General features: G+C 54.9%; 1 protein-coding gene across 1 annotated transcript in view; it reads right to left on the reverse strand.

Annotated features, from left to right (window-relative positions):
* Positions 1–1,690: 1,690 nt before the first annotated feature.
* Positions 1,691–19,081, reverse strand: part of WDR27 (WD repeat domain 27) — a 113,850-nt gene continuing 96,459 nt past the window's right edge. The window contains exons 26-27 of the mRNA XM_066372815.1: positions 2,440–2,496; positions 1,691–2,252 (exon numbers count right to left, since the gene is read on the reverse strand). Of these exons, the coding sequence (XP_066228912.1) occupies positions 2,446–2,496 (51 nt within the window). The 3' untranslated portion in view covers positions 1,691–2,252; positions 2,440–2,445. The remainder of the gene's footprint in view (positions 2,253–2,439; positions 2,497–19,081) is intronic.

Consider the following 19,081-nt stretch of genomic DNA (forward strand, 5'->3'; position numbering starts at 1 on the left):
ATTTTGACTATATTTATTCTTCCTATCCAAGAACAAGGAATATTTTTCCATTTTATTATCTTTTTTGATTTCCCTTAACAAAGCTTTGTGGTTTTCATTATATAGGTCCTTTACATTCTTTGTTATGTTTATTCCTAGGTATTTTATTTTTTTGTTGTTGCAACCATGAAGGGATTATTTTTTGAGTTCGTTTTCTGATGTTTCATTGTCGGCAGATAGGAAAGAATCAAAAAGCCCTTCAAGAGATGAGTGGATAAAGAAGATGTGGTACATATATACTATGGAATACTACTCAGCCATAAGAAATGATGACATCGGATCTTTTACAACAACATGGATGGACCTTGATAACATTATACTGAGTGAAATAAGTAAATCAGAAAAAACTAAGAATTATATGATTCCATACATAGGTGGGACACAAAAATGAGACTCAGGGACATGGACAAGAGTGTGGGGGTTACGGGGTGGGGGGGAGGAGAGGGAGGGGGTTGGGGGAGGGGAGGGGCACAAAGAAAACCAGTTAGAAGGTGACGGAAGACAATTTGACTTTGGGTGATGGGTATGCAACATAATCAAATGTCAAAATGACCTGGAAATGTTTTCTCTGAACCTATGTACCCTGATTTATAAATGTCACCCCATTAAAATTAATAATAAAGGGGAAAAAAAAGAAAAAATAGAATCAGATTATACAGCAGTAACACGTCTGGGTCTGTGCCCAAAAGAATGGGCATCAGACAGTCACACAGATGCCGGCACACCCCAGACCCCGGCGGCATCATTTGCAATGGGCAGAAGGTGCAAATAACCCAAGTGTCCATCGGGGGACAGACAAACTGAATGTGTGGTCTGTACACACAGTATCAGCCCAAGAAGGGAGGAGCTCTCAACACAGAGACCACATGGAGGAGCCTTGAAGACAGGGTGCTCAGTGGAATAAGCCAGAGTGTTGTGCGGTTCCACCTGCAGCAGGTCCCCGGGGTGGCACGGAAAACAGAGGTTTGGTGACAGGGCTGGAGGGAGTGTCAGTTTGGGGAGATGAGGTGGTTCTGGAGATGGGGGTGGTGGGTGCACAGTGGGAATGCAGTTACTACTGCCCAGCTGGGCGCTGAAAGTGACTAAGATAGTGATTATGTCGCACATATCTTACCACAAGTAAGAATTACATTTTGGCCCTGGCCAGTTAGCTCAATTAAGAGTGTTGTCCCGAAACAAGAAGGCTGCAGGTTTGAATCCCAGTCAGGGCACACACAGGAAACAACCAAAGAATGTCAGACTGCGTGGAACAATGAGTGAGTGCTCTCCTTCCCCTCCCCTCTCTCTCCCTTCCTCTCTCTGTCTCTCTAAAAATCAATAAAAATCCAGCCCTGGCTGGAGAGCTCAGTTGGCTGGAATGGTGTCCGGAGTGCAGAGGGTGTCAGCATCCATTCCCTGGTGTCATGGCACACAGATAGGAGCGGCTCGATGTTCTTGTCTCTCTCTCTCTCTCTCTCAACAAATAAGCAGATAAATAAAATTTTAAATAAAAGAATTAAACGACGTCACTAAAATTAAGAATATTAAATAAGTTTATTTGGGTTTACTTGCCCTAAAACTGCTTTATTTACTTTAACTAGTATTAAATAAATCTAATTTAAACAAAAGGAAACAGAATAATTATTATAAGTGGATAAAAATGTTTGGATAACTCTAAAGCTTAGAAAAATAAAAATGAGTTCTTCCAAATTTTGCTTTGCAAAAACTTTGCAAGAAAATGTATGCGTGCTTATGGTCAGTGTGCGAAGATTCTGCAGAAACCCAGGAATTCGAGCCTGTGGCGTTTCTTAGCCAGGAGAGAGGGGACAGGCAGGCTGGCGGTGCCGGGTGGGAGGGGAGCCCCCAGCCCTGAGTGCTGCAGACGGGATGGAGGGCACCGGACCGCCCCAGGGGGTCCCCAGGGGGTCCCCACAGGTCCTAACATGGGCAGCATCCAGGTTGTCGGACACCGAGCTCTGAAATTGTTCTAGAAGCGCCCTGTCTCCTCTGGGACCCTCGGAGGACTTGGTTCAGGGACACACAGAGGCAGAGACGGGCAGAGCGGCTCCCAGAACAGCTGCTGGTGTCCGAGGGGGCAGCTGGACCCCGGCTCGCCGGTTCAGCCGCGCCGTGGGGAGAAGGGCCCCGAGCAACCCGCACGAAGACGGAGGCCATGGGCAGAAATGGGCGCCGGTGGGGACAGCACCGCGTGTTCACTGCCCCAGCGTCTCTCTCTGCCAAGCACAGGTTGTGAAACAAACACCAGGAGATTTTATTGAAGAACATTCTGCCTGAACTTACTGCATCCTGTGCAGAGGGCGGGTGAGTTGTGGCGCTCAGACACGTGTGTGCGCAGATGTGGCGAGGACAGAAGCTGGGCCCGCCCGTCCTCACGCCGGGGGGCCTGGGCCCAGCACCCACCAGCGGTCACTCGGCTACAAACAGCTGAAGCCTGCCGTCCAAGGTGGCCGTGACGAGCTGCAAAGGAGAAGCAGAGCAGGAGCTGTGGTCACCACTGGTCACTGGGAGATGTGGGAAGAGGGAGCTCTGTGCGTGTTTCCTTGTTCGGGCCCCCAGAACACAGAACAGAGCACACATGAGCCATCTACACGGACGATCGGACCTGCACCCCCTGCGGCTCTGACTCCACGCTGCCGGTCAGAGCCTGTCCACCCCGCCGAGGTCTGCGTCCTCGCGACCAGCCGCGGACTAAGGGACAAGTCACAGCTGGGGGGGCCGGGGCCTCCTGTGGGCTCCTATCTCTCCTCAGCCACTCCTGCCCATTGGGGGCTGGCTCCTCGTGTCCCCACTTCCTTCCGGGGCCTCCTGATGCACGGCCAGCCCTCAGCCTCGGGGGGCAGGAGGACCAGGTTTGGGGGTGGGGGGAGCAGCAAGCTCTGTCACAGGCCGTAGTGAACTCAGAAACGTCCCAGAACCGTGAAAGAAGCCAGCCTTCCCTCTGCGCTTCCTCAGAGGTCCGGGGTCTGACTCCAATCAGCACCTCAGCCAGGGGACACGGGCGCTCTGGACTGACCCCAAACCTCAGCATGCAGGGTCGTGGCCAAGAGCCCCGAGGCAGGCCTGGAGCAGAAGTGTGCCCCTGGCTACGAAGCCGCAGAACCAGGGTTGCGAGAGGCCCACGGGGGACTGTGGCCGGTCCGGGGGTTCACGGTGCTTTGTCCTTGACGAGGCTTCTCAGCAGCATCTGAACCCAGGGGCTGCAGAGAGGGGTCCCAGAGCCCCGCGGAGTCCTGTGGGGGCTCCAGCTGCACGTCCACAGTCCTGTGCTGGCAGCGATGCAGACGCATCCGTGTGGGTATCGATACAGACACACACACAGACACACACAGACACACAGATGCGGATCTCCTGCACTGGAGACCCTGGGTCCATCAGAACCAGCACAGAGCAGCATCTAGAGCAGGGGTCTCAAACTCGCGGCCCGCCGAACAATTTTGTGTGGCCCGCAGACTAATCCACGAAGTTCAAAATATTTTGGATAAAATTAAGTAAGCCTAGGGGCCTACTTGTATTTTTCATTTCTCTAGCATCCTAGCTAGATATTAGCTTAGTTAACAGCAGTTGTGATGCGAACTACAGTTTCTGGTCGTTTTGTGACACTGAGTAAACTGCATGTACGATTGTGCTTGTTGTACTGATTTTTTTTTTTTGTTTTCAACTGCAGTGACAAAAGTGTTGCGTAACAGTTGCCTTTTGTAGACCTAGTGCGGCCCACATGCTGAGTTGAGTTTGAGACCCCTGATCTAGAACCTTCGTCACTCGATTACAATTTTAAATACCTCCGGAGTGTCAGAGTGGAGATTACGAACACAGACGTGGAGTCAAACCTGGGTTCTACCTTGTCTTTGCTGTGTGACGTGGGGAAGCCACCTAAGTGCTCTCTACCTCAGCTTGGGTAGCTACTGCCTAATAATACTGGGGTGCCTCCCCTGTGAGGAGCGTAAGGAGGGAGCAGCCAGAACCAGACGCCCAGAAAGCACTCGACCAGCATGAGGCTCGTACAGAACCAGGTGTGACAGGCAGATGTAGGTAAAACGGATGTGTGCTATCTCAGACGGACTCACAACTTCCAGAATCCCGGGAGGCGCAGGGTTTTACCGGATCAGAGGCCACGATGATGACCTCACACCTCCAGGATTTTACAAAGTGAGGCTTCTCTGTTCTGAGTCGCTCGGTCTGCAAATCTCATCTCCACGACATCTCTGGACACAAACCACCCTTTCTCAGAACACATCTTAAAACATGAACACCACCTTCAGAGAGCTGTGATAACTGTTTCCACACTCCTGAACCGTGAAGAAGGGAAAGGCGGAGAAGTCAGAGGATGAACACATCAGCTCTCACCGCAGGAATCTCGTGTGACTTTGTCTAGAATCTGACCTCTTACTATGGGAGCTCCACCAACACAAACGGACAGAGCCGCACGGCCCCAGGCGTCCATCGGGGACGGCAACGGCGGGGAGACAGGCTGCTGAGTGTCAGGGGCCGCGGGGCCACAGTGAGAAGAGCTTAGAGAGAGACTTCTAAAAAAAAAGACACGGGTTCATGAAACAAGTCCCTTTGGGGCCAAGTGACAACAGGCAAATCAGAATGGAGGAAGGGAAAGTCCCCCAAAGTCTCTGCAGGGAGGACGGAGCGTTGCTGTGAGAACGCGGATAGAGGACGCGGCTGAGTCTCCCGACGGCAGAGCCCAGCTTGGACCGGTCTGGCAGGACGGCCCTGCATCGCACGGTCACTGGGCTGTCTGAGGAGGCTGCAGACCCAGCGTGTCTGGGAGTCAGAGCGCCGAAGCCCGAGATGAACGGTCTCAGGACCCCGTTGTCATCACCTGGGATGTATGTTTTCCTCATTCTCCTTTCTCTTTAGAAACCATGTGTTTCTAATTCTCTGGTCCACATGGTCAGGAAAAAAAAAAAAACAAACGAAACGAAGCGAGCAGCAGCCACAAGAAGCTGAGATCGCTGAAGGCGCCAGGTTTCAGCTTCCTCTCGGTGTCGGCTCCAGATCCGGCCCAAGTGGGGTCAGGACGCTCTGGAGATGACCATGGGGGTGGACGCTCCCCGGGGAAGCAGGGAGGCGAAGAGACAAGCTGAGGAGCATAAACCATTCCTCTCTGAAAACAGGATGAGGGCTTCCCGTCCGGGTGAATGCTCAGTTTCCACCGAGCAGGGCTCTCCCCTCACTGCTGCCGTCTGCAAACCCAGGGGAGTCACCAGTGAAGAGGGACACCCCCGAGGCTTCCTCAGGACTCGCTTCCACAGAGCCGAGCAGGAGAGAAGGGGGGCGAGAGGCTGATGCCGGGTGGTCAGTGCAGGTCACCCTGCCTGCCCCGAGGAAACCGCTGGTTTCTGTTTTCAAAGGAGGGCGAGGAGGGCAGTGACCTCGACGGCCATAAGGACGCGGGAGGAAGGGAGTGAAGCCTGAGGCACCTGCACACACCGAGGACTCGTGTGCGTGAACCCAGGTGCTCAGGGGACCCAAGGACATCTTAGGCTCGGTCCAGATATCACCTCCAAAACCCCTCCCTGCAAGGAGGCATTTTAACTCACGCTGCGGGACACAAGGGTGTGAGAGATAAGGGAGTAACAACAAGAAACGTGGTCTCAGCTGTCACGTTCCCAGAGCACCCGGCAGAGCGGAGCTCAGACCGCAGGTCGTTGGACCCGGTCTTGAAACTGAGATGTTGACAATGGTCAGAAGCAGGAGAGAAGAATAAGGTGCTATAATAAAGAACAGCCAGACTGCAAAGAACCGAAGTGAAACTAGGAAGGAAGAAAGGTCATTGAACGTCCACACGCAGGGGCTCAGTGAGGAGCTGATCAGAAGGAGCTGGAGAGAGGAGGGATGAACTGGAAAATGGACACGAAGAAATCACCCAGAACTCGGGGAGTTGGGAGGATGGCAAATGTGAAAAAGAGGTCAGATGACAAAGTCCAAGGTTGATTTAATAGTTCTAAGAAGGAGAGAGCTGTGAGAAAGGAGAAGAGGGAGCATTTGAAGGAATTTCCTGGAATTAGGGGGGAAAAAAAAATCAACCAGTCTTTGAGGGAGCAAAATAAATTCTAGGAAAGACGAATAGTCATAAACCCACCCCTAGATCTGTAGGAAGCGTCTAGAACAGTGCATGTGATCGTCTTGCTCAGTCGGGGGGGTTTATTCCGAATCTCGACCACGTGCGAGTGGGTTCCAGGTGAATGCAGCACCGGCACCTGAGACCTCTGGTCTCGGTCAGTGTGGGGTTGGGCACAGGCAGTGACACGGAAGCAGTGACACTGAGGGCAGCAGGAATCCAGGTCCACTTTGGTATGTATACGATTCACTTCTCAGGTTTAAATACTGCTATCAGTTATGGGGCATTGACTTTGGCATGGAGTCCTTCATTGAAACTAAGTCTTTAATTCTGGTGAAAATAAACTCACCACAGTTTTGTTTCATGTTTGATGCTTCTCCAGTGTCAAGAAGGCTTTCCAAAGCACAGATCACAAAGCTGTTCTCCTGCAATTCATCTACTTACTTTTGTTTTACATTTACATCGACACAACTAAATCATCACTTACATGCTGCATGCTTAAATAGAAATTTTTAAACTTTTATTAAAATAATTTTTTCTCAATACGGAGAGTCCATTTTTCTTAAACATTGTAGCAAATACTCCCTCTTCTCCCCCACTGTTGCTGTGTGTTGCCACATTTAATGTGTATTAAGTCCCCAAATACACACTGGTCATCTCGGGAGTTCTGTGAAGTTCCCTGGCTCTGTTTCTGTTCTTCAATCAACACCACCTTGTTTTCATTTCTGTGATTTTTGAAGTGTTTCTTATCTAATAGAGAAACTATGAAGTTCAATTAGCCTTTCATAAATCTTCTTTTTCCCCAATAGTTTTTTGAATAAGTTTAGTGAGCCCTGTGTGATTTTGATGGAGGTTGCAGTCAATTTATAATTAGTGAAGAATCATCATCCCTATGATATTTGCGCTGTAATCTAAACACGGAAGGACACGGCGTACTAGTCCTATACTCCTCTGTGTCGCTGATGAGTTTAAAATGTTTCTCTCTAGTTGTGTTTTTCTTAGTTAAGTTCCTAGATGTGTTCAAGTCTTACTTGCTTACTATGAAGGACATCTTATTTCTTAGTTATTATTGGTATATTGATTGTTGTAACTAGATTTTTTGGTCTTCCAGGTAAATGAATCAAATCATCTGCAAACAATGAGTTTTGTCTCTCCCAGTTTCACTCTCATTTAATTTCCTTTTCTCTTTCTATCAACCAGGACAGTCTCCCCCTCGACTGCGGTGGGACGTGGGGGAGAGAATTCCGTCTGTCCTCAGGGCTGTGGGACTTGGGTGAGGGACACTGTCTATCTTGATTGTGGTAGAGGCCACATGACTGAACTTACGTGTGAACTCCCACTCAGTGGCCCACCACCGAGGATGAACCCCTCTGTACGTAAATCATGTATCAATGAACCCTAATAACTTCTACCACAGTGGACAGAGTGGTGATGCAGATATTAAGAGCTGGCAAAAGATTACACAAAATAAATCAGGTCCAAAATTCCTGCTGAGAAAGGAAAAATAAGCCTTCACCTTGTCAACTGTGTAAGAGCCGCAAATAACAATGTTCGCCTCTCAGGTGAGGTAAGACCTACACTGTAATGCGTCATTTGAATAATTAATAACATATGTCATAAACCAGATATGAAAACTCTGGGTGTCTGAATGCTCAAGGCGTAAGGAAGACAACTCATCTCACTTGCCTCAGACGCACCCAAGGGAGCAATTCTGAAAACCAACTATTCATCGTCAGCTGTGAAAACCACTTGGTTTCCATTTCTAACGTAATAAAAAAGTGGGAAAAATTAGCCAGGTATTTACTCTCGGCTATAAATCCCAGGATTTACCTCTAACCTGCTATCGTTTCCCGCCTGCGTCCTGGCAGTCAGGACCCAGCACACGGGCCACGCCCCAGCGTAGCCCCATCTTCGCAGAGTTCCCCAGCAGCGAGCCACGCTCCTCTCTTCACTGAGACGGGTCTGGACAGCTCTGAACCCCGCCTCTCTCTCAGACGAGGACCGTTCAGCCCTCCTGCTCGCACGGGACGGCTGTGCCCACCGCACCTGCCGGGTCAGGCCACCTGGTGGGACTGGCCGCCCTGTCTGTCACCTTCGTGACCTTGTACAGCCTCACCTCCCTGAATGTCTCATCTATAAAATGGGGCTAAAGGTAGCATCAGCCTCCGTGCACAGATCTGAGAACTGAGTTCCTATAAATGAGCTGTGACCTGGCGCACGATAAACGCCACCCCTTCGCTAATGTCACTCTCGCCCTCCACGAAGACAATGACACTGTGTCTCCTCTACTTTGATTCAAACGTGAGAAGACACCGCGGGGAGCCCAGGGCCTGTCTGTGGGCTCCGAGTGCCCAGGAGGGGTCAGGAAAGGGAGCATCTCCCAGCGAGGGGCATGGGGGCTATCCCCCAGGGGGAGGGGGACAGAGGGACTACGTGTGAGCCCAGGGGAGGCGACCAGCAGTAAGCAAAGCTAAGCCGTAACATTCACCCTGACAACGTCCCCTTTTCCTGCGTGATGGCCCAGGGTACCAGGTTTAATCTGGCCCCTGGTCAGACAAGTCGTGTGGCCCCGGGGTCACCCACCAAGCGTCCCTGCATCACAAGTGTCCTCGTCACCTGTCTTCTGCAGGAGCTGCTCCCACAAACTGATCCAGTTCTGAAGCGAACGGGTAGCTGAGGTCCGTCCGACACTGCTAAGTTCCTGAAGAGGAGGCATCTTAACGTCTGAGGTCGTCTGCATTTCCCTTCGTCAAAACCCTCGGAACTCCCCACTCTCTGCTTCCGTTGACACGTGATCGGCCAGGCCACCTGGCTGCAGAGACACGTCCCGACGGTCAGACTGAGGCAGGGGTGCTGTGTGGAGACGCAGACCCGGCTGAGGCCCCAAGGCCCCACCTCCCACTGGGCACCCACGCCAACACCCCCCTCCCAGGCTGCACGCTGTCCCCTTGGCGACAGAAACCCTCAACAGGGCTCTCGCTGACAGGGGCAGAAAGGGAAGAGATTCACTTTGGAATAAAAGTTTAAAACCGGCTTATACTTGAGAACCTGCGCTTCCCGCCGACATGGCCGAGGAGGCTGGAGAAGGGGCTCCTCCCCACGCCCCTGGCTGCCCACCGCTGGGTCCCAGGTTTCCAGAGAGAGGCTGTGTGGACGATCAGGGGCCGCTCCAGAGTCCTGGCGTTCCCAACCCCTGGTCAGAACTGCAGGCCTCCCCTCGCCCTTGGCCCCAGCCCCACCTCTCCCGAGGACAGCTGGCCCACCGGCCCCTCGGCCTGGCTCGCTCAGAGTCCTGGGCCGGGCCGAGCAGCAGGCCCTGAAGCCTCTCCAGATGGGCCCAGGGGGCAGCCAAGGCGGAGCGCTCCCAAGACTTAAATTCTATCATTTCATTACGCCTCAAAGGCCTCTAATCCAGAATAAATATTTCCACTTCGTTTAGAGCTGCTGAAGTCCAACATGTGGAAATGTTTTGTGGTCACCCTCTGGCTTCTCCCCACCAGCAATTCCAGTAATTCAACGTCACGCTCTCCGACCCGGCGGCGTTTCTGCTGGGGGAGATGGTCCCCGTGACTCAGGGCTGACCCAGGGACCCAGGATGTGTTCCCTCCAGAACAGTCCGTGTGCCGAGCTGGAGGACAGGTCCCGGGCGCGCATCCATCAGAGTCCAGCCACGACGGCGCCCGCGTCCTCGGAGGTGAGCAGGGCCTCTGTGCTGAGCTGCTGCGGAGTCTGCCGGTGGCCCCAGAGCCGCCGCCCTGCGTCGGGGAGCACTTGTCCCTGAGACACCGCAGGACAACAGGGTGGACCCCGCCGTGAGAGTCAGGCACACCACGAAACGCTGTGTTTGGTGTGAGAAGTGGTGGTGGAGGCGTGGGGGCACTCGGCAGTGTGGGTGGGCGTGGATGCCGTGCTCCTGCGGGGGGTTCTGCCCACGGAGGAAGGGAGGCACCTGCCACTGATGGCGGGGGCACCACCAGCTCTGTGACTGCCCCGTAGAAGGCGGTCAAGTGGCTGACCCACCACAGTCCACACACCGGCTCTCTCTGCACACGTGCCCTGTGCACCCACGGTCCTTAGACACACGTGGAGAACCAGACCGGCTTCCTGGGCCCAGCTCCAACAGCAAACAGAGCGCTTCACGTCACCAGGAGCATGAGCCATATCTCTGTCCCTCCCTGTCACTCTAAAGAGCCAGGACACGTGTCCGTGGCCCGGAACCCTCCAGAAATGAAGCCTCACCACCTCCAACCACCTGAAACGTCACCAGTGTCAACAACGGGGCCACACTCGGCTCCTGGATGTCTAGTGGCCATTTTATACTGTCCACCAGCCACAGAGCATCCACGAAAGGAAAAAATCCCATCTGCACAGATGTGTGGGCTGTGATGCCCACTCGGGATCTCACCTGTCACAGAACTTGTTGATGTTTGTGACGGGGCATAGCCTGTATTTCAAACATACAGGAGTTACACACAAAATATAACAAGAGAAAAAATAAACTAACGTAGGCAGGCTCAAAACCAGTAAACCTGCTCACGGACAGAAATGAAACACCAAGAGCAGCACCCTGGGGACACTGGCTGGTGGCAGGACATTCTGCACAGGGTCCTGGGGTCACAGCCGGGCAAGGCTCAGGCCGGGAACACTCTGCACAGGGCCCTGGGGTCACAGCCGGGCAAGGCTCAGGCCGGGGGACACAGCCTCTCCTGGGAGGAGACCCACAGAGCCGTCACAGCCGGGCAAAGCTCAGGCCGGGGACACTCTGCACAGGGCCCTGGGGTCACAGCCGGGCAAGGCTCAGGCCGGGGGACACAGCCTCTCCTGGGAGGAGACCCACAGAGCCGTCACAGCCGTGGCGTCTGACCCGAGCCCGGGAGAAACTGCGCTCGAGTGCCAGCAAACTTGGAAAGTGAATCCAAACTGAGGGGGAGGGCAGAAAGGACTGAGCCTGTTTCTCAGCCGAAAACACATCCGTGAACTGAAAGTTAAAACACATAAGGCCCTGGCCGGTTGGCTCAGTGGTAGAGCATCAGCCCAGCGTGTGGAAGTCCCAGGTTTGATTCCCAGCCAGGGCACACAGGAGAAGCGCCCATCTGCTTCTCCACCCCTCCCCCTCTCCTTCCTCTCTGTCTCTCTCTTCCCCTCCCGCAGCCGAGGCTCCATTGGAGCAAAGATGGCCCGGGCGCTGGGGATGGCTCCTTGGCCTCTGCCCCAGGCGCTAGAGTGGCTCTGGTCGCGGCAGAGCATCGCACCCTGGTGGGCAGAGCGTCGCCCCTGGTGGGCGTGCTGGGTGGATCCCGGTCGGGCGCATGCGGGAGTCTGTCTGACTGCCTCCCCGTTTCCAACTTCAAAAAAAACCCTAAATAAACAAACAAACAAACAAACACACAGGTGTATGTTCAATGCTGAGAGACAGAAAACCAAGTAACATTAGGGAGATAGGTGCATGCCAGCTGAATTTGAAGTAAAAACACAGCCTGAAAAATAATTTAAAATAAATATGCTTTATCATTCTCAAAGAGGTGAATTGGGCAAAATCCCAATAAACAAAGAAGAAGTTGTTTCACACACTGCAGTAGAACAGGAGGAGGCAGCCGTGTTCAAGACCACGCTGGAAACAAGAGCGCACATCGACCGGGAGAGGCAGGACGCGGCCGGCCCAGACAGAGCCCCGCTGAGGGGAGACTGTGAGAGGACCGTCCGAGACAGGGAGACACCCGCCTAGGGAGACAAGGTGGTGTGAACATACGGGAACGAGCTGCAAGCCGCGGATGACACTTTGTTTCTCATACAGTTCAGAACACAATAATGAAGGCAACTGCGAAGAAACAACCTTGGATGAGGTCAAGGAGCAGCAGGAGACACCAGCGTTGTTCAACCACCAGTGCGCAGACCAGCGCTGGTCCGGGAGCGAGATCACCGCCCCGGTGGAGAAGCATCGCGGACCGGCGCCCACACGCCACCCGTTTAACACGCCAGGTTCTGAGCGTGTGACGGGAGCTCCTCTCAACCATCCCCACACAGAGCAGAGCGTATGGGCTCCCTCTACGCGCCCGACACTGTCCCAACATGGATAAAACATTGTGTCACCAATCCGTGTCACCAACCCAACCATCAGGAAAAATACAGGAAGGAGAACGGTACTGCTTCAAGGTCTTTATAAAAATGACTCCAGCCAATACAAGAATACAAAATGTGGTGACCTCGGACACACGACAGCAACACCACACAGGTCCTAGGAAGACCTCTTCCCAGGAGCGGAGACAGTGGGCTCCCCCGTGGGCCTGGGCAGCTGGGCCATCCCCACGATCTGACCGGACCCTGCGTCCCAGCTGCTGTCGAGGCAGGTGGAACAAGAGAGCAGCATCCTGAGGTCACCTCGGGTCACCTGGGAAGCCTCAATGCCGCACTGCCCAGTGACGCAGGCTGGACACAGCCATGGAGGCCACTCGGTGCACACTGGCCCGGGGAGTGACCGCGCTGGCCCGGGGAGTGACCAGCTGGCCCAGGGAGTGACCGCGCTGGCCCGGGGAGTGACCGCGCTGGGCCGAGCCGGGGAGTGACCGCGCTGGGCCGAGCCGGGGAGTGACCAGCTGGCCCGGGGAGTGACCAGCTGGCCCGGGGAGTGACCGCGCTGGCCTGGGGAGTGACCGCGCTGGCCCGGGGAGTGACCAGCTGGCCCGGGGAGTGACCGCGCTGGCCCGGGGAGTGACCGCGCTGGCCCGGGGAGTGACCAGCTGGCCCGGGGAGTGACCGCGCTGGCCCGGGGAGTGACCAGCTGGCCCGGGGAGTGACCAGCAGAGTGACACTCAGCAACCCTTGCTCGACTTGACTCAGGAGAGCTGAACACCACGGACAGGGCCACACCGGTCCCACTGAGGACGGCCGCTGGCCGCCTGCCCGTCACAGGGCCAGGGGTGTCTGCCCCAGCACCCGCCAGCCGCCCTGCGCCCTGGGCCTGGATGGATGCTGATGGGGGAAGGAGGGAGCAGCTGACAGGCAGAGAGAAAGGGAGGCGGGCACACGCAAGAGGAGGGGGCACCACGCCCCCCTCACATGCGGGAGGCAGCCCTCCGGGACCCGACGGACAGCGGACAAGACCGTCTGTCTGCACGCCACGTAGCACCTGTCCCTCGACGGTTCTGCCCCTGACATAAAGCTCTCCCAGGCGCGTCACGCCGTCACGTGAGCTCAGGCAGGTGCTCTCGCAGCCCCGATTCCTGCTGCTGCCTCAACAATGACCTCAGACGTAGTGGCTCCAACCACCACCGACGTGTCATGCCAGGCCGTGGTCCCACTGCGCTGGCATTGCGGCGTCCGCAGGAACCCTCGCATCGGGGCTGACCTCGCACCTCGGCCCGCGGCCCCTTCCCGAAGCCGGTGACACCAACCCTCTCCTGCCTCCTCTGCTTCCTCCTGAGGACCCTGGGAGCCCCGGGGCCCCTGGACGGCCCAGTGACCCCATTCAAGCTCAGTGACGAGCACCTTCCCCCTTCACCCCGTCTGCTCACACCCCCTTGGCCAAGTCACACGGGCCAGTGCTGGCGGCCACCTGCTCGCGCCCCCTCGGCCAAGTCACACGGGCCGGTGCTGGCGGCCACCTGCTCGCGCCCCCTCGGCCAAGTCACACGGGCCGGTGCTGGCGGCCATCTGCTCCTTCCTGGAGAGGAGTGAGACCCGAGCAGACGAGAGGTGAGTCTGGTCAAACTAGTTCTTCTAGAGGCCAAAAAAAAACCCACCATGTTCCGCAGGTCCCCCCGAAATCCCAGTGGCTAATCCCATGCAGCCTCTGCCTCGGCGAAGCGAAGATCAGATGATCACCACGCGTCACACGCTTCCTCAGGACACAGGCGCCAGGACGCGGGGTGTCGGCTGGTCCCAGGTCTCCGGCCTCGTGATGAGAACTGGAGTCCAGAGTGAGGACCGCAGGTCCAGAGGCCACTCCGTGGACGGGGCCCCGACTGAGGGCTCACACACAGCAGTGCTGACGGGAGCCCCACCCGGCCAGTCGCCACAGGGCGACTTCACGAGGAAACAGACTCAGTCGGGGTGACAGAGTGACGTCCCAGGCTGGAGACAGCAGCCACACGGTCGGTCGGATGAGCCCCTGACGCTGACAGACGCCGGCCCTCGCCCGCACGGCGTCACCGGTTCTGGGAAGCTTTACAAGCGGACGAGTTCGGGGAACAGGATTCTCTTCCTGGGCTTCCAGCAGCTTCCCAGACACCCTGGCCTGTCACCCCTCCTTTGTTCCCAGCTCCTTTTTTTTTTTTTTTTGGAAGGAAGATGAGAGAGTTTGGGAAAAAATGCAAACTTCGACGTGTTCGCTTCATGCTTCAGGGACCTCTGAGCCCACGCGGCTTGCTTACATTTTTTGAGTCTGCCCTCATTTCCTGGGCCTGCCCCGGAATCCCCGGCCACATCGAGTGAAGACCAAGTCCCAGCCACGCTCCGGTCACCCAACAGCCTCTTCCCGCTATTTCAACCTGGATCCATCGGGCTGGCACAAGGTTTCGGCCAACAGCCATACAATTAAAAACCAAACAGTCTATTCCTGGCAGCTGAGCTGCTAGGCCATGACAAGAAAGGTTTCCTAATAAATGAGACAAAGTTCTGGTTTAAAGTATCAGCGACAGATTCAGGCAGGCTAGACACAGAGGTGTGTGCTGGGCGCTAAGATTTATTTTAAAACGCACCAGAAACCAAGTGGGCTGTTGAGTGGGCGGAGGGAAGACAGACGGCCCTTCTGTGGTAAATAAAGTGTGTGGTGCAGGGGGGGGGGGGGGTGGGGGGTGTGTTGTCACCGCAACCCCCCCCCCCACAGTCTTGTCTCTTATCACAGGCTGATGGCGTCTTAGACGGGGGTTTCACGCTGCCCACGGGGACATTCTTCAAGGTTCTCATGAAAAGCAGTTGTTTTAGGCTCCTTTGTTCTGCTCTCCCTGCCATCTGACCCAGATCCCCACCTGAGACTGGCCAGGACAGACGGTGTGGCCAGGACAGACGGTGTGGTCAAGACAGACGGTGTGGCCAGGACAGACGGTGTGGCCAAGACAGACGGTGTGGCCAGGACAGACGGTGTGGCCAAGACAGACGGTGTGGCCAGGACAGACGGTGTGGCCAGGACAGATGGTGTGGCCAGGACAGACGGTGCTACGGGGCCATCGTCCTACCTGCAGGGCGATCGGAGGCCTGCAGCGTCACGTGTGACAGGGAACACACTACACGCAAGTGTTTCCTTTGACCAGGACAGTCGATCGTCTGAAACCTCGTCAGCCTTCACCTCACTGGTTAGGTTGCCGCAGGGTGTTCTTAAGATTCTGGTAAGTTCCAATCAGTTAAAGATCACTTGTTAATTGTCAGGTCCAGGTCTATTTGTGACAGCTCTCAGGTGAGAGTGGGGGGGGGTGGACAAAACAGAGAGAGAGAGAGAGCGAGAGAGAGAGAGCGAGAGAGAGAGAGAGAGAGAGAGAGTGTGTGCCTGCCCACCTCACACCAGAGCAGAGGGGTGTCCCACATGTTACACCTGTTCCTGCATTTCAGAGGCTGCCACCTCACCATCAACTGAAAACGACTGACCTGCAACGCAGCGGAAGCTGGATAAACATCGAGGAAGACCCAGGGCAAGTCCACAAACGCTCGCCGCAGAACAAATACGCTCAATTAAAGTCACCTGTGTAGGGATGAGACTGGTGTGGGGTCGGCTGTATCTGTGAAAAGCCATCCCCAAAGAAAAGATCTGTAGCCTCTCATGGCCGGTCATCACTAGCAATGAACATCTGCAATCAATCTTGATGACAGAAAATGCTAACTTTCCCAAAGAAAATAATTTCATTCATCTGTAGATATTACAAAAAATAATAATTTATAATATTTTGAAAGTCGCCAGTGACAAGATTGCAGAACCCTCCTTTCCTTTCTTATTTTACAAGGATACCATGGCCTCAACTTTTCCTCTTGGCCCACGGAGCCCGTCATGTGTCCTCTCTGGCCCCCGACCAAGGGCAGTTTCGCAACCCTTGCTCTGGACATCACTTCAGCCCCGAGTTATACTTAGCATGTTTGGCTAATGCCCTCGTCTGTCATCATCTCACAGTGTGGTAAGTTACCACTCGCAGAAAACTGAGGGTGGATGGACGGACGGACGAGTGGGTGAGGGATGGACAAGCTCCTGTTCTGCGACCAAGACGCGTCCCGCGTCCGCCGCTTTGCTGAGAAGGGAGCGGGGTCGTGAAGGGGCTGTGACTGCAGAGCAGGGTCGCCAGAGGCCCCCGCCCACCGGAGGCTCCCACACCTGCGTCTGCTGTGCACATGGTCTCCCTTCAAACAGAGGATTCCAGACCACGTAACAGCTCTGCCGGGTATACACAAAATACTATACAGCATTTCCTTCTGAACGCAGAGAGACGGAAAGGACACAGCATGTGTTTTAAACTTGCCCTTCGATAGCAATAGCTTGGCGTTTGCCAAGTTACAGCATCTTATTATCAAGTGTGAAAAATTTATATCCAGAGGTCTTCGAGATGTAACTACTGGCCCTGGCGTGTGGATGTCCCAGGTTCAATTTCCAGTCGGGCACACAGGAGAAGTGACCATCTATTTCTCTTCCCTTCCCTCTCCCCTCTCTTCCCCCCACCATACAGCCAGTGAATCAATTAAGCGTGGCCCCAGGTGCTGAGGATAGCTTGGTTGGTCCAAGTGTGTTAGCCTCAGGTGCTAAAAATAGTTTGGTACTCAAGCATCAGCCCCAGATGGGGTTGCCATGTGGATCCTAGTCAGGGTGCAAGTGGGAGTCTGCCTCACTGTCTCCCCTCCTCTCACCTGAAAAGAGGAGGGAGGGAGGGAGGGGGAGAGTGAGAGAGGGAGAGAGGGAGAGGGAGAGGGAGAGAGGGAGAGGGAGAGGGAGAGGGAGAGGGAGAGGGAGAGAGAGAGAGAGAGAGAGAGAGAAAGAGGGAGGGAGGGAGGGAGGAAAAGAAAAGAAAGAAAATGTAACTACTGTTCACTCACCGGAAAAAATGAAAAAGTCTGTATTTATCTTTTCAGTAACCCAATAGTTTGATTTTTGATAACAAAATTTAATTTTAAATGTAATTGAAGTAAATTCTTTTTCAAGGTTTCAATGGTAAATTCTGACACAACTTTAAGTCTTTCCTGTTGTCATGTATTACCGTTAAATTAACAGAACAAGTCTCTAAAGATTACAGAATTATCCAACACTAAACCATCTCTCCTCCTGGCTCCTTGCTTCCCCTGAGGGAAGAAAAATGACAAATATCAGGTTCTGGCCTTTAGCTTTCCACACTGAATCTCCAACTGCATAAAAAAGCAGAGTGAAACAAACACACACAACTACCGGGAAGCTTCCTCTACAAACAACTGCACTGTCTTCCTGAATCTAGCAGTTCAATAAATCACTATGCTAAACGACCACGTGTGGGCAGGCCGGTCACCTCTAGCTGCTCTATCCCGTGGGACCAGTGACAGTGACGGGGTCACCTCAGGCTGGTCACCTCCAGCTGCTCTGTCCCGTGGGACCAGTGACAGTGACGGGGTCACCTCAGGCTGGTCACCTCCAGCTGCTCTGTCCCGTGGGACCAGTGACAGTGACGGGGTCACCTCAGGCTGGTCACCTCCAGCTGCTCTATCCCGTGGGACCAGTGACAGTGACGGGGTCACCTGAGGCTGGTCACCTCCAGCTGCTCTATCCCGTGGGACCAGTGACAGTGATGGGGTCACCTGAGGCTGGTCACCTCCAGCTGCTCTATCCCGTGGGACCAGTGACAGTGACGGGGTCACCTCAGGCTGGTCACCTCCAGCTGCTCTATCCCGTGGGACCAGTGACAGTGACGGGGTCACCTCAGGCTGGTCACCTCCAGCTGCTCTGTCCCGTGGGACCAGTGACAGTGACAGGGTCATCTCAGGCTGGTCACCTCCAGCTGCTCTATCCCGTGGGACCAGTGACAGTGACGGGGTCACCTCAGGCTGGTCACCTCCAGCTGCTCTATCCCGTGGGACCAGTGACGGGGTCACCTGAGGCTGGTCACCTCCAGCTGCTCTATCCTGTGGGACCAGTGACAGTGACGGGGTCACCTGAGGCTGGTCACCTCCAGCTGCTCTATCCCGTGGGACCAGTGACAGGGTCACCTCAGGCTGGTCACCTCCAGCTGCTCTATCCCGTGGGACCAGTGACGGGGTCACCTCAGGCTGGTCACCTCCAGCTGCTCTGTCCCGTGGGACCAGTGACAGTGACGGGGTCACCTCAGGCTGGTCACCTCCAGCTGCTCTGTCCCGTGGGACCAGTGACAGTGACGGGGTCACCTCAGGCTGGTCACCTCCAGCTGCTCTATCCCGTGGGACCAGTGACGGGGTCACCTGAGGCTGGTCACCTCCAGCTGCTCTGTCCCGTGGGACCAGTGACAGTGACGGGGTCACCTCAGGCTGGTCACCTCCAGCTGCTCTATCCCGTGGGACCAGTGACAGTGACGGGGTCACCTCAGGCTGGTCACCTCCAGCTGCTCTATCCCGTGGGACCAGTGACAGTGACGGGGTCACCTGAGGCTGGTCACCTCCAGCTGCTCTTTCCCGTGGGACCAGTGACAGTGATGGGGTCACCTCAGGCTGGTCACCTCCAGCTGCTCTATCCCGTGGGACCAGTGACAGTGACGGGGTCACCTCAGGCTGGTCACCTCCAGCTGCTCTATCCCGTGGGACCAGTGACAGTGACAGGGTCACCTCAGGCTAGTCACCTCCAGCTGCTCTATCCCGTGGGACCAGTGACAGTGACGGGTTCACCTCAGCCACCAGCTTTCGTTTCTCTCCGGCAATCAAACGTGGGAAAGGCAGAGTCAGAAACTCAAGTATTTCAAAGCCTGCTCATAATCCGAATCCTAGTTAACAAAAAAATTAAAATTTAAAAGTCTAACAAGTCTACCAAGTAGGAGCATAACCATAAAACCAAAGGGAATCTCCCAG

This window comes from Saccopteryx leptura, chromosome 3 (assembly GCF_036850995.1).
Source record: "Saccopteryx leptura isolate mSacLep1 chromosome 3, mSacLep1_pri_phased_curated, whole genome shotgun sequence".
NCBI lineage: Eukaryota > Metazoa > Chordata > Mammalia > Chiroptera > Emballonuridae > Saccopteryx > Saccopteryx leptura.